Genomic DNA, 12,596 nt, shown 5'->3' on the forward strand with positions numbered 1-12,596 from the left:
GATCACGCTGGAGGAACTCTTGTTTCCTTTCTGGCCTGGAGAAATGTCTGGGTTTCCCTCTTTGGACCCGTTGGCCTCAGAACTTGATTTTAGATAAGCAGAAAACAATGGATGGATGGATGGATACTACGCTTCCTGTCATCTGGTTCAACCAAGCAGAACCGTGTTTTCTTCTGTTTAGCTTAGCCAGTTTATTTGGCTTTTCTGGTTAAAAAACCCACTTCCTCGCAGCTCACTCAGAGGTATCAACTTCCATTTTTGACCGTTTGTTTTTCATTTCTTTTGTTATTTATGTCCTGTTTTCCAGGCTTCCAGCTTTGGAAGCCCTTCTATTGTTTCAGCAGCTAGCTTTCTCATGTGGGGTGATGTTTTCTTCAGCAGGAACTCAGTCTGAACTAGCTGTGCACTGATTGCAGTTTTCTGGCCGATTGCCGATTACAGATCTTTAAAAAAAAAAAACTGACTTGAAGATTCAGATTTTGGCCAATACTGATTTTCTTATTTTGTCTGAAATGTTGCAAAATATAGCAAGAAAGTCACTGAGTTGACAGCAGTGGGGTGATTATTGTCAACTGTGAATGTGCAGCATTTTTTTTCCATCCATCTTACTAAGAAAAACCTGTGAAATGTTGTAATTTCTCACACGTTTTCTAAAAAGTAACACAGCAGAGGATCGACATCCGTTATCCGTGTTCCCCGTTTTGACTCACAGAAGCTGAACAACTAGACTACCTTTATTTCTTTTTGCTGAAGAAGCGCTGCAAGAAGAATCTTTTTTTTTTTAAAGCAGATGAAAAAGTTCCTCTTAGATGAGTAATTTCCTTATTATCTCACATTTCCAGCTGCAGAGAGGGGAAAAAAAGAAAAATGTTGCTGAGGGACCACCCTTGTACATCTGAACGAAAGCAGAGACGTTAGCTGCAGTCCCACACTCTGCAGAACAATCCACAAGAGTCTGTGTGCAAATCCACAACAAAGAGTCCTGCTCACATCAGTTTTACTTCTGCTTACAAGTTAGCTGCTTTTCTCCTGCAGAAAAATCTCACTGATCACTGCAGCTTTGGTTCCTCCAGTTCCTGCATGGATTACAACTAAACCACAACCATACACACTCTGACTGTGAGTGTTTGCTGTTCTGTCAAGCAACTTTTTTTTTCTTTTTGTTTTGCAGTGTGGCCCTCAGTGCTTCCTTCAGGCTGAATGTGGGAGTGGAAGGCCAAGCTCGTGGGAGGGACTGATGTTTTTCTTAAAGATTTAAGCTAAAACTTGTTCAGTCATGTCTAGGAGCAGACCACCAGCATCAAATGAGAATAAGAGACATCTTTTTTTTTTTTTTTGTGAAAATGTGAAAAATATTTTTTGCACAACAGCTACAAACTAAAACTATGTGACGTATATGCATTTCTTTTGAGCATACAAGTACAGCACCATATTAGGGTCACTGTAGATAGATAGAGAGAGAGGGAGAGAGAGAGATCTTTGTGATTTGGCTAAAAATGTCTGAGTTTTTTGGCAGAATTTTTTTTCTCTATCTACAATGATCATATTATACAATATTATACAACATGGTTGTATAATACATCTTATATGCAGCAAAGCATTATGGGTTGATTGGGTACCCATCTCATGGAATGTTCCATGGGATTCCTCCAAAACTGCGACGTAGGATTCAGTTGCTTTCAACAAGGACACATTCAGATTGCTGTGGTGAAAGTATTTGATTTAAACTATAAGTTAATCAGGTAACACACAGTTTGAATGAACTAACCTTCCTTTAGACTCTTATTTGTTGAACAGTAAACAGCATCACATGGTATTTGGTCATGTGACAGTCGCTGGATTTCCATTACTAAATGTGCAAAACTTTGTCAATATTCCGCTAATGTTGAAAAAACATAATTTCAAAATCGCAGCGTTTCCTTTAAATGAGAAATGCAATTAAAATTGTACATGAATAAATTTGTTCACGTGATAAGTTATTTAAAAAAACACTACGTCATCCTCCTTCTACCACTTCCTGTCGTCTTCTTCGTGGTTTGCGCCAGCTGTTGATCATGTGACTCGTCCCACATGACCTTTTCAGGTTTGATAAACCTTATCCTAATGTCAGAATCTTTTATTGAACAACTTTTTTTAATTGGCATGTTTACATGAAATGAATTTATTTTTGAAATGTCAAATAAAGCAAACATATGGTCAATGGAAACACAGCTAGAGGTTGTGGGTAATTTCACTAAAGCAGGGAAAGTCATTGTTGTGGTCATTTTCATCAAGGTGTCAAAAGGATAGTGAAATATGTAATATGTACAATATTGTTAAATATCGGTTATTGGCCATGACATCAATAGTAATATCGGAATCGGTACCAATTTTCATATTGTTGCCATAATCCTAATCCATCTGGATGAGTGAAATGAGTAACAAAGACATTAAGAAAAAGCAGCAGAAATGATGACAAACACTGAAAAATGAAAGTAAAAATCCAATATTCTGTTGTTGTTTAAATACTTTTAGTTTTGTTCAATTCAAAACCCAAAAAAAGCATTTTATACACACTGTCCCATTGAAGTAGGTTAGCGCAGGTCAGTGATTTAAAGTTGTTTTCTCGTATCTACTTTGTGTCCTACTTGGATGCGAAAGCGCTGATGAGACTACAATAAACCATCAGGAAGTTCCTCAAAGATATTTTAATATTTTTACTCTGTTATATGTCAGAGCATTCAAGTAGGCATATCCTGAAATGAGATTCTGAGGATAACCTTGAGTGAAAAACAACACATCTTCACTTTAAAAAGCTCCAGTCTCAGTCTGTCTCTTGTCTGAATGAGTGATGGGTGGGACTCCTTTAGCTTCCAACGCGTGAGTGGCAGAGCATAGAAACAGGTGGGGGGGAGCAGCAGCGCATTGTTATCCTACGCTCAGTGCAGCTGGAGAAAACTCTGGTCACTCTTTTTTTCTCTGAAGTCTCACGCAGTGCTTGGATTAAACACTTTCCTCTCAAAGCTTTAAAACCATGCAAAAGAAAGATCTCTGTTTTGTCAGGAACAGCCAGTTCCATGTCTGTCAGCTTCCGGCCAGGAACATCCAGTCCGCTTCTATAAACAAGCTACATCCTCCTGCTGCTCAGTGGAAGTTTTCAGAATCTCTGCCAGGGAGGAAAGTCTGCCAAAGGTCAGAGCAAAGTTTGCTATAGATTAAAAATAAATAATAATAAAAAAAAATCCTCTTCACATGTCAGATGTCGATCACCCAACATTTGTGACCTTTAGAGCCGCCGCACGTAATTCACCTCTTGATCTTCCCTATCTCCTCACAAAGTCTGGAGAGGTACTGCGTGAGATTCACCATGACGATGATGAGGGCCCCAATCGTGAGCGTGCACGAGGGCCACAACAGGGTGTGGAAGGCAGCGCTGTGGTCATAGAGCCGGGTCAGCAGGACCGTGTCCTGCTGCTCGCTGGGGTCGTAGAAGCAGGAGACGTGCTGGTTGGTCTTCAAGTGTTGGGAGATGTTGACGATGACGGCGCGCATGGCCGCGCTGTCCTTCTGGCACCGGGGGATGTAGACACACTGCAAGGCAAACAGAGGATGGCAGGTTACACTGAGCGAAACGTTTATTTGGTTACCCAAGTTTTACAGAACAGCGAATGCTAGTAGCTGTTTTTCCATTCACCATATAATTGCACAATTTGACATTTTAAGAATAAATTTGTTTAATTTATTAGCCAATTTTGAAAAAAAAACAACAAAAAAACTCGTTTTTCAATAAAAAAGTTTGGCGCTAGGATGAGGTGTCTTTTTTTGGGTTGCATTGAAATTGGTTTATGGCAAAACTGCAATGAAAGCAATTTTTTTTGCATCTGGCAATTCACACAATCAACAGTCCGACGTTGCCACTGGCACAAACCATGCAGAAGACGACAGGAAGTTGAAGGATAATGGCGTGGCATGTGGAAAGAAGCGTTATGTTTACATATCTTCAAGGAGATTGGAAATATGCAGTCCTACCAAGGCGACACGGGGAAAGCCAATTCAGAAAGAGAACGTCTTAGGTCAGGGAGATTATAAATTTCAATCTTCCTTAAAGTCTCTCCAATACATCTCAGTTCCCAATTATCCAAATGAGTTTGGTCGTTCCACTGAGCCGAAACTAGCAACTTCTCCGAGATCGATTCCAACCTGTCAGTGAGTTTTAGAGTCCTCAGCTGGGTTGCAAGTCTTAGCAAAGCTCCAAACAGCAGAAATCCTGTTATGAATAAATCCAGGGTGAATCCTGTCGAGTGTGTCGCCGCAGGACAGGAGGGCTCTCCCGTGCCCAGCCTTCTCTTCGAGAAAATGTTTTTTTAAGATTTTTTTAATGACTTATTACATCAACAAGCTTATTCGTGTGTGATTTTAATAGCTTTCCTTGTTTGAAAACACCACAATTGGAAAATTGTGCTTTTTCGACATAGGGGAAAATCGACAAAGTTTTGCAGACATTTGTAATGGAAACACGAGTGACGCAAACCACGAAGAAGAAGATGACGGGAAGTAGTTGGAGGATAATGGAGTGGCATATTAATGACTTGTCACCTGAACAAATTATTCACTTGTGATTTTATTTGCAATTCTTATTCATTGGAAACAGGGCAATTACGAAATTGTGATATTTCGAAGTTAGCGGAATATAGCTAAAGTTTTGGTAGCAGCACAAAAGTTGGTATGCACTGTAGGCAGGGGTGAAAGTAGTTTTAAATTCTTGGGGGTACTATGACCAAAACATAAATAAATAAATATATTTTTTGCGAAGCGATAAAAGCTGGGTAGGTCTTGAGTTGCTACAAAATGGAGCTGTATTTCCCTCAGCCCGCTGGCTGCAATGTTGACACCTTGAGATGCCATGAGACCTAAATTCTGAACATCATGGCATGGAGTGCATCCCAGTTTTCCATGTTTGGCATATAACCATTCATTTTAGCCTTTAAACTGGTTATATTGATCCTGTGTCCAGATAGAAGGATAATCAATAGCCCAGCATCGTGACCTATTTGTTCTGAAGATCCTGCAGCTTCCGCTTCATCTTCCTAACATGGCGCCTCCTCACCCTGACTCTCACACTGATAGGAGGAACCACAGAGCTCTGTTAAGTTAAAGCTCACCTTCTGAAGTTGGGATATTTTTCCTCCAACAGGTTCCAGAGGAATCACCTCAAACCAGATGTTGGACTGGATTTTATTTCAATGTCATTTGTGAATGTTAGCTTCTCATTTTCAACAGTGGAGCCATAAAGGTTGAAAAAGGTTATCATTGAGTCTCATCAACATTTCCACTAAATAAGAAGCAAAAAAAAAAAGTTTAATAAAGGAAAAGCCTCTCAGACTCTGAGCCCAACAGCACCAAACTATTTTTTATATTAGACAATTGATTTAATTTCACATAATTATCGTGGTAGAAGCCATTTGTTTCTTAAATACTTAATGAAACATATTTGCCGTGTTTGATGTTTGTTGTAAAATGACGTATTCTCACAAAGAACGAGGTAATTAGTCCAAGTTTGTTGTTTATCGAACTTTCAGAAACTACAGCGGCTGTGATGCACCAAGGCGAAGGTAAACAAAGGTAAAACAACCTGAACAGGTGATCAACTCTAAACCACTCGCACCTTTTAATTTTCCGACTCTCTGTCATTTAAGCACACCCGTTGCCATGGCAACCTCCTGCGCTCCAAGCCGACGAGAGATTACGTTAAAAACATAACATTCAGTCCATTACGATATTAGGTTTGCAGGCTTGATATTTATTTTGCGATTATTAATAAGCGGTCTTATGAACACAGCGGTGGTTGATTAGTTAATTTTAAACTCCTGCTCTGCTAGTTATTTTGGTAATGGAACTGAAACGCACAGAATTGCGCAACACCTTGTTGGGTCATTAATTTGAACACGTTTTATTGATTTTTTGTTGTGGTTCTTTAATAAAGTTACGAACGTTTTCATAAGCCAATCAGAGGAGGACGTGCTGGTCTCAGCCTCCTGGCGGCGTTCAGTTTGTCACCTAATGCCGAGATCGACTCAAAATCTTCCACGATCGACGTGTTGCACCGCTGCTCTAGCAAAGCACGAACAGTTCAGAAAAAAAACATGAAACGGAAAAAAAGTTATTTATTAACTGATTACGTCGTGTTTTAGATTGTTCTTGAAAATCTAATCAGTCACGGCTGATTAGTGGGTGAACTCACGGCTGCACAGTGAACCCATTGATGTTTTACAGCAGACAGCTGCTCCCATCTCTTGCAGGTACTGCGTACCCCCGCTAAATCTATTAGGGGTTCGCAGTACCCTACCGAAACCCCTTACTTTCACCCCTGCATACAGGTCTGCCCGCCAGGACGTACAGCACCACCGCAACAGGGGCAACTCCTCCTCCCCCACCCCGCAAAGCGCCAGTTTCCTACCTTACGCCACACGCTGGAAGGCGTACGTTTTTTGGTGTTTTTTTTTTTTTAAAGACAAAGTCTTTTTTTTGTTTTAAATAAAAATATATATATATATTTTCCGTTTGTTACCTTTTGTCCTCAGATGATTAGTTTTGAAATAAGTCCGAATAGCCATGCTGCACGAATAAAAGCAGGTCTGTTCCTGAAGATAAACATAAATATATGAGTAAGTGACACGCCCCTTTTTAATTTGCAGTTGGTCTGTCATGATTGGTTGATTTGTATGACTGACAAATGGAGATGGGGAAAAGAGAAAGTTGGCCACTCTGATTTTTTTCAAAGAAGAAAAAAAAAAGGTTCCCATCCCACGGGCACGGCTGATTCTGTGGGCGGGCAATGCCCCCCCAATGCATTGCCCGCCCTGGATGGGAACCAGGGCGGGCAATGCCTCTTGCGGCAAAGCGTAAAGCACTAAAACTTTTCTTTTTCGTCTCGTGTGGGAACATTTGTGAACGAACCCTCATGTTCAGTCTATGCTAAGAGGGATAGACTGAGAGAGAAGACAGGAAGGATAACCTTTTCTATCCCAAGAACCTGTCTAACTGGTTCGTTCTGCAAGACAAAAATAAGTTTAGTGACCAAATGATCGTAGAAGGCCTACATTCAAAGACTGGTTCAGTCAATCTGTGACGTGTGATTCGGGCTTTGAATGTGCCACCCAAGGATCACGTCATCAATGACGAACTGAGCCAACCACGTGCAGTATTTGAATGTAGGTCCGTTTCCTTTTTCATCTTGTTGTGTAAAGCTTGTCCAAGTGAAACATTTCAAATAAAATAAGCTGTTACCAGCTTTATGAGCTGATGATGATTCGCTCCCTTACAGAGAGAGAACGTTTATATCTGATGAGTTTTCAGTTTTACAAAAATTGACACGAAAAAGACCAAATTATTACAGAGGACCAAGACAGTCGAAAAATACTGTGATGTAAATTTGAATATCTAGTTCAACATATCTACATCATATATCTATATGACATGTCATGTGACTACTAATGCTTAGTCACATGACACAGATTGCCGTAAGTAAAAACAAAAACCTGCTAAGCCAATCACCTGCCTCTGATTGTTCTCATTTACATACAGGGTGGCCCCTTAAATCAACAGACCCTCTCTGATCAGTGGTTGCGGTGAGTCTGTCGCTGTGGCCAGCATGCCGACTCCTCCTGCCAACATTTGAATTGACTCAGCCAGTCACGGTGTTTTCTCTGGCGCTTGACTTACTTCAGAGCTTGCGTCCTGCGTCTCTTCGTTGTGCGACAGCCGGCCGATTCGACCCGTGTTGTTGACGCTCACATACACCTGCAGACAGGGGAACCTGCACCTCCAGCAGTTTGACCCGCAGCTGTAAGAACAGTTCATGTCCCCGGTGACCGTGGAGTTGATGACAGCACACGTCCCTTCCTCTGTCCACACACTGTATCAACAAAAGATAAAGACGGTTGTCTCAGGTTGTTTTACTTGTAAGTCCTTGCCTAAAGGGTCAAAGGAAAAAAAAAGATTTTCAAGCGAGGTTCTTTTAAAAAATTGAGTTTTTAGTATCTTCTCTACAGTGGAAAATAGTAACTTTTTAAAAATGTATCAAAGAAAAAAGAGGAAGAGAAGGTTAATTTTAGCCAGTGGTGATCGTACTTTAAGGGAGGAATTTGTTCTTCTCCCAACTTCTTCTGGATGAAACAAATCATTTATTAGATGTAAAATACCTGTACGTCATTTTTATTAGAAAAAAATATGAATATGTTTTTGCATAATTGCTAAAATTATCATTTTGTCATGAGAGCATATAAAAGAGATTATCTCTTTTAATATATACTGTCAGAAAGAACCAATCAGAGCCAGGAGGAGGGTCTTATCGCTGTCAATCACTCTCATGCTCACTGCTACGCTAGCTGGTTCACCACAACATAGTCTGCCACGAATGCTAAGGCTAGTTAGCATAGCCACCAATGACAACGGATAAACGTTTTTTGTTTAACGGTAAGTTGTTTTTCTGTCATTAGCACAATGAGCAGTGAGTACACGAAGTTGATTGACGACACTAAACCTTCCCCCTGGCTGGAGGACTGGTGCATTTTTGCAGGGCACAATTGTAGCACTGGGTGGTGTTGGAGGAGGTTAGACCCCCCCCATAGATTATCTGTAAATTATACTTTTAAAACATGGTGATAGTTCTAATAAATATGGAAAATTGTTTTTTCCTCCCTTATTTGTTATGTTTTCTGTAAGATCAATGTGAAATGCAAACTTAACGACAGAAGAAGAGCGGGAGCCCTGCCCACTGGTGGTCACCTCCATGCCCATCTGAGGAAGTAAAACCCAAATTTTGATAAGTTGCTGACTTAAAAAAAGAAAAGGAAAAAGCTGATCTGCAGTGATAAGAGGCAGTAAGGTGGCATGTCTCATGTTCAGTGTTGTTTTATGAAAAGTGTTTTAATCTTTTCTGAAAGAATTATTAAACCCCAAATCAACATTTTTGCTAAGAAATTGCATAAATTGGTTTCTTAAAAGTTCTTTTTTTTTGTTACAGTGAAAAAATGTGATGTTTTCAGGTCAATTTATAGGTTAAAAGTATTGTACTAGCTTAAGCTATTATTTATATTTTACTGGTCAATTTTGCTCTGCCTTTACTTTCTGGGCCCAGAGTCCCGTCTCAATATACTTTTCTCAGTACACCTACATATGCTAATTTCTATGACAGAGCATGGAGGTTGTTGTTTGTTTCAGCTGCTTGTTGATATCTTTTAGCTTACAGTCCTAGCAGTGGCAGGACAGAAAGCACGTAGCAGCAGCAGCAGCCGAAGTGTTTCACATTAATTTATTTTTCAGACCGGTATATGCATGGTAAGGTTGCACCGATCTTAAAGGGATCCTGGTTGCTACCAGACTCTCCATTGCTCCACCACAGAACTCAGCCACTGCTGTTTGGCCACAGCAGCTCGGTGCATGCTCAGAACAGCCTGGAAACTCTCATGCTTCATCATGCAGAATGGATGAGTCCAGTAAGTTGCCGATGCTCTCCGGAGAACTCTCCAAAAGTCTGCAGAAACCATTTGATGTTGGAATCCGATTGGATAAGTGACACAAGCCAAAACTGTTCCTCGTGATTTAGTGATTTAGCTTCCAGTACAGTCACAGAGGGGGGATAGGAAACACCGCGCAGGAATCCAGAAATCCACTGGACTCTCAGAACCGAGACTTTATGAAATCTGACTCATCAAAACCATTTAGGTTTAAGCTGTAATTCAGACACTCTATCTTGTTTTGACCCTTACAGGCTTAAGCTCTGTATGAGCAACATGTCAGTTTCCCTGTGGGTTTGACATCACGGCCGGTCAATAGTGCGTGACTCCGACTCTTATGGTTTTAAACTCAGTCCTATTGAAGAGAACCAGGTGGTTTAAGACGGCGGCCTGGAAGTGATGGGTCTCAGCACAAAACAATGAATCATTTAAAGCTGCAGTATGTAACTTTTATAAAAGAATAAAATAAAAAAAGACTGTTTTGCTGAAACTGTCACTATGTAGTGACAGTATGAACATGAGACGGATAATCTGAAAAAAATTGAGCTCCTCTGCATTCACCTACCACTAACTAGAAACAACCAATCAGAACCAGAGGGCAGATCTCGCTGTTGTCAATCACAATTTCATGTGGCGCGGCTCATCTCTCTCCGCTTTACCCTGTTGCTATCTGCTTTTTTGCTAGGTTTTTCTTTTATTTCTAAGTACTTCTGCCCTACAAGGTGCATCTCTGTGACACAGTAACCAGCAGACCAGTACCTGTCTGCACACGAGCGTAATACGGTGATGCCCAACACAAAATACATCATCATTGAACACAGGATCATCCCGAGTCCAAGGAGAATGGCCCGGTCTTCTCCAGGTTTGAGAGCCGTCACTGTTTTCTTCTTGTCCAAAATATCCACCTCACGAAACTTCTGGTAAATCGACCTAAGAGCAGAAAGTCAAAAGGCATCAGTTTTTAAAATGTTTTTTAAAAGACAAAAACAAAGACAAACATAAAATAAAATAAAATAAAAATGTGGTCATTAAAGCTACAGTGTATGACTTTTCTAGAAGTATAAGTTTTTTTTAACATATTTGTTAAAATTATCATTCTATCGTGATAAGACAGATGATCTGTTAAAAAAGTCAAGCTTCTCGCGGTGTTGCGGTGTTTCCAGTACTGACTACAGAAATCAAACAGCCAATCAGAGCCAGGAGGCGGGTCTTAGCGCTCTCAATCACTCTCATACTCACCCCCTCTCCCTTGCTTTTTGCTAAGCCACAGGTGGTTTACCACAACATAGTCTGCCACAAATGCTAAGGCTAGTTAGCATAGCTACTGATGACAGCAGATAAATGGTTTTCCTGAAATGGTAAGCTGTTTCTTCACCATTGGTACATTTAGCAGGGACAACATGAGGATGACTGACAGCGCTAAGCCCCTCCTCCTGGCTGTGATTGGTTGTTTTTGACAGGGACTGGAGTATTTCTACAGCAATAGCAGCTCAGGGAGGATTGATTTTTTTTCCCGCAGATTATCTGTCTCATAGCAAACTGTCATGGCATGGTCACAGTTTTAATAAAAGTTATGTACCGCAGCTTTAAGGGTAGTTCTCTGAGCAACGTGTGAACTTTTGCATTTCTCAGTGTAAATATATTGAAAACAGCACCTACCTCTTCTTGTTTTCTCTTCCCGATGCTGCGGCATTTCTGGCCCCTGCCACAAAAAACATCTTTCCTGATGACCTTGGAGCTCCTCCGCTTGCCGAAGCGCCGCAGCAGCGAGACTGCTGGAAACTCCTATGAAAAATTATGGTTTTATGTTCGGCTCTTGCAATGAATTCTCCCATTTATTACCTCTGTTCTGGGCTACAGAGTAAGTTAAGTCAAGAAAATGTCAAATAAGAATTTACCTTCGATGGATTTTGCCTGTGCAAGACAATTTATTCGTTCAGTAAGTTCATTCAGTGGAGGATAAAGCTTTTTCTACCAGGCCTGAAAGCACTCCTGTGTTTTTCAGGTAAACATCTCACTTCTAACACAAAGAAATCCTCCAAAGGGCAAACAAAATAGCTAGAGATGGAAGGTGTTGACGTTGATGAGGTCCGGGTGGAAAACCGACCTTCTTTATCCCCAACATTTGTGCTGTCAGCAAGTAGTCATTGAGTCCACAGCAATGGCATTTTAAAAACGGGGGATATTGTCTCAATCCATCCGGCGTTGGGCCCATAAATAACAGCAATAAATTTGATTTAAATGAACGACTGGCTGATATGTGGAAGGCAGCCGGGAGTCAGCCAGGGGTTTTGTGATGAGAGTCAGTGGAAACCCTTTACTGATAGCAGCAATTATTCAACATCGGCAGAAAAAACGCTTGTGGGGGATACAGCAGTTTAGAGGAACGTTTAGAATAGTGGAAATATGCACATTATGCTTTACCTTTATTGTTTTTCTAGATCCTAACCTTCTAGCTGTTAAGTGTTCATTGTGATCGTCATGGAGACTGCCTTGGTGACAAAACTTTGTCTATGACTGTTGGGTTTTACTACCAGAGCTCTGTATCTCTCGCCTGATAAAACAATGGCAGTGAAAAATATGATCAATGCCTCCAAAATGGTTTGTACTTCTTATGCTGCCCCAAAAAATGCAATCTCATACTACTGGGCCCTTCTTGGAGGGACAGTCTCTAGATGGAGGTGTGAGGACCACCTCAGATCTACAGTGGCCCTGAAGTGCAAACCACTTCAACAAATAACTAAACACATCTACAAAATGAATATGTTGTTGTCTTTTACACTTTGTAGTTGGGTTTATGTCAAGAAGGTGGATTTAGGCGCAGTGAGACCCTGGTTAAGGCGAAGGAATGAGTTTAATGATGTCCGCAAGGTTCACAACACTGGGAAAACCCAGGTAAGGAACTGGACCAGATCGCTAACTCAGGAAGACATACAATGACGACCAAAGCTACCAACTATGACAAGGAACGACAAGCCAGGATCCAGCGAGCAGCAGGAGACACAGGTGAGGTTAAATACACAGGGGATAATTATGGGAACAAGAGACACCTCGAAGCAACCAGGGGCTCCACACAACAGCACCGGGACTAAATTAAAT

The 12,596-nt window shown here is 40.9% G+C and overlaps 1 protein-coding gene across 1 annotated transcript; it reads right to left on the reverse strand.

Annotated features, from left to right (window-relative positions):
* Positions 1 to 2,488: 2,488 nt before the first annotated feature.
* On the reverse strand, positions 2,489 to 11,230 carry kcnmb2a (potassium large conductance calcium-activated channel, subfamily M, beta member 2a). Its single transcript, XM_014991725.2, has 4 exons — positions 11,157 to 11,230; positions 10,257 to 10,427; positions 7,702 to 7,894; positions 2,489 to 3,570 (listed from the first exon to the last, which is right to left on the reverse strand). The coding sequence occupies exons 1-4, from the start codon at positions 11,213 to 11,215 to the stop codon at positions 3,286 to 3,288; spliced, it is 708 nt and encodes a 235-aa protein (XP_014847211.2). The 5' UTR covers positions 11,216 to 11,230; the 3' UTR covers positions 2,489 to 3,285.
* Positions 11,231 to 12,596: the final 1,366 nt, after the last annotated feature.

The sequence above is a fragment of the Poecilia mexicana genome, unplaced genomic scaffold (assembly GCF_051168715.1).
Source record: "Poecilia mexicana isolate PSO_F unplaced genomic scaffold, ASM5116871v1 scaffold_17, whole genome shotgun sequence".
NCBI classification, from domain to species: Eukaryota; Metazoa; Chordata; class Actinopteri; order Cyprinodontiformes; family Poeciliidae; genus Poecilia; species Poecilia mexicana.

Coding starts and splice junctions, on each gene's coding strand:
- kcnmb2a (XM_014991725.2), bottom strand. CDS start 11,215: ATGTTTTTTGTGGCAGGGGCCAGAAATGCCGCAGCATCGGGAAGAGAA. Junction 7,895..10,256: donor TTACGCTCGTGTGCAGACAG/GTACTGGTCTGC, acceptor TTGTTGATACAG/TGTGTGGACAGAGGAAGGGA. Junction 3,571..7,701: donor CGCAGGACGCAAGCTCTGAA/GTAAGTCAAGCG, acceptor TTTGCCTTGCAG/TGTGTCTACATCCCCCGGTG.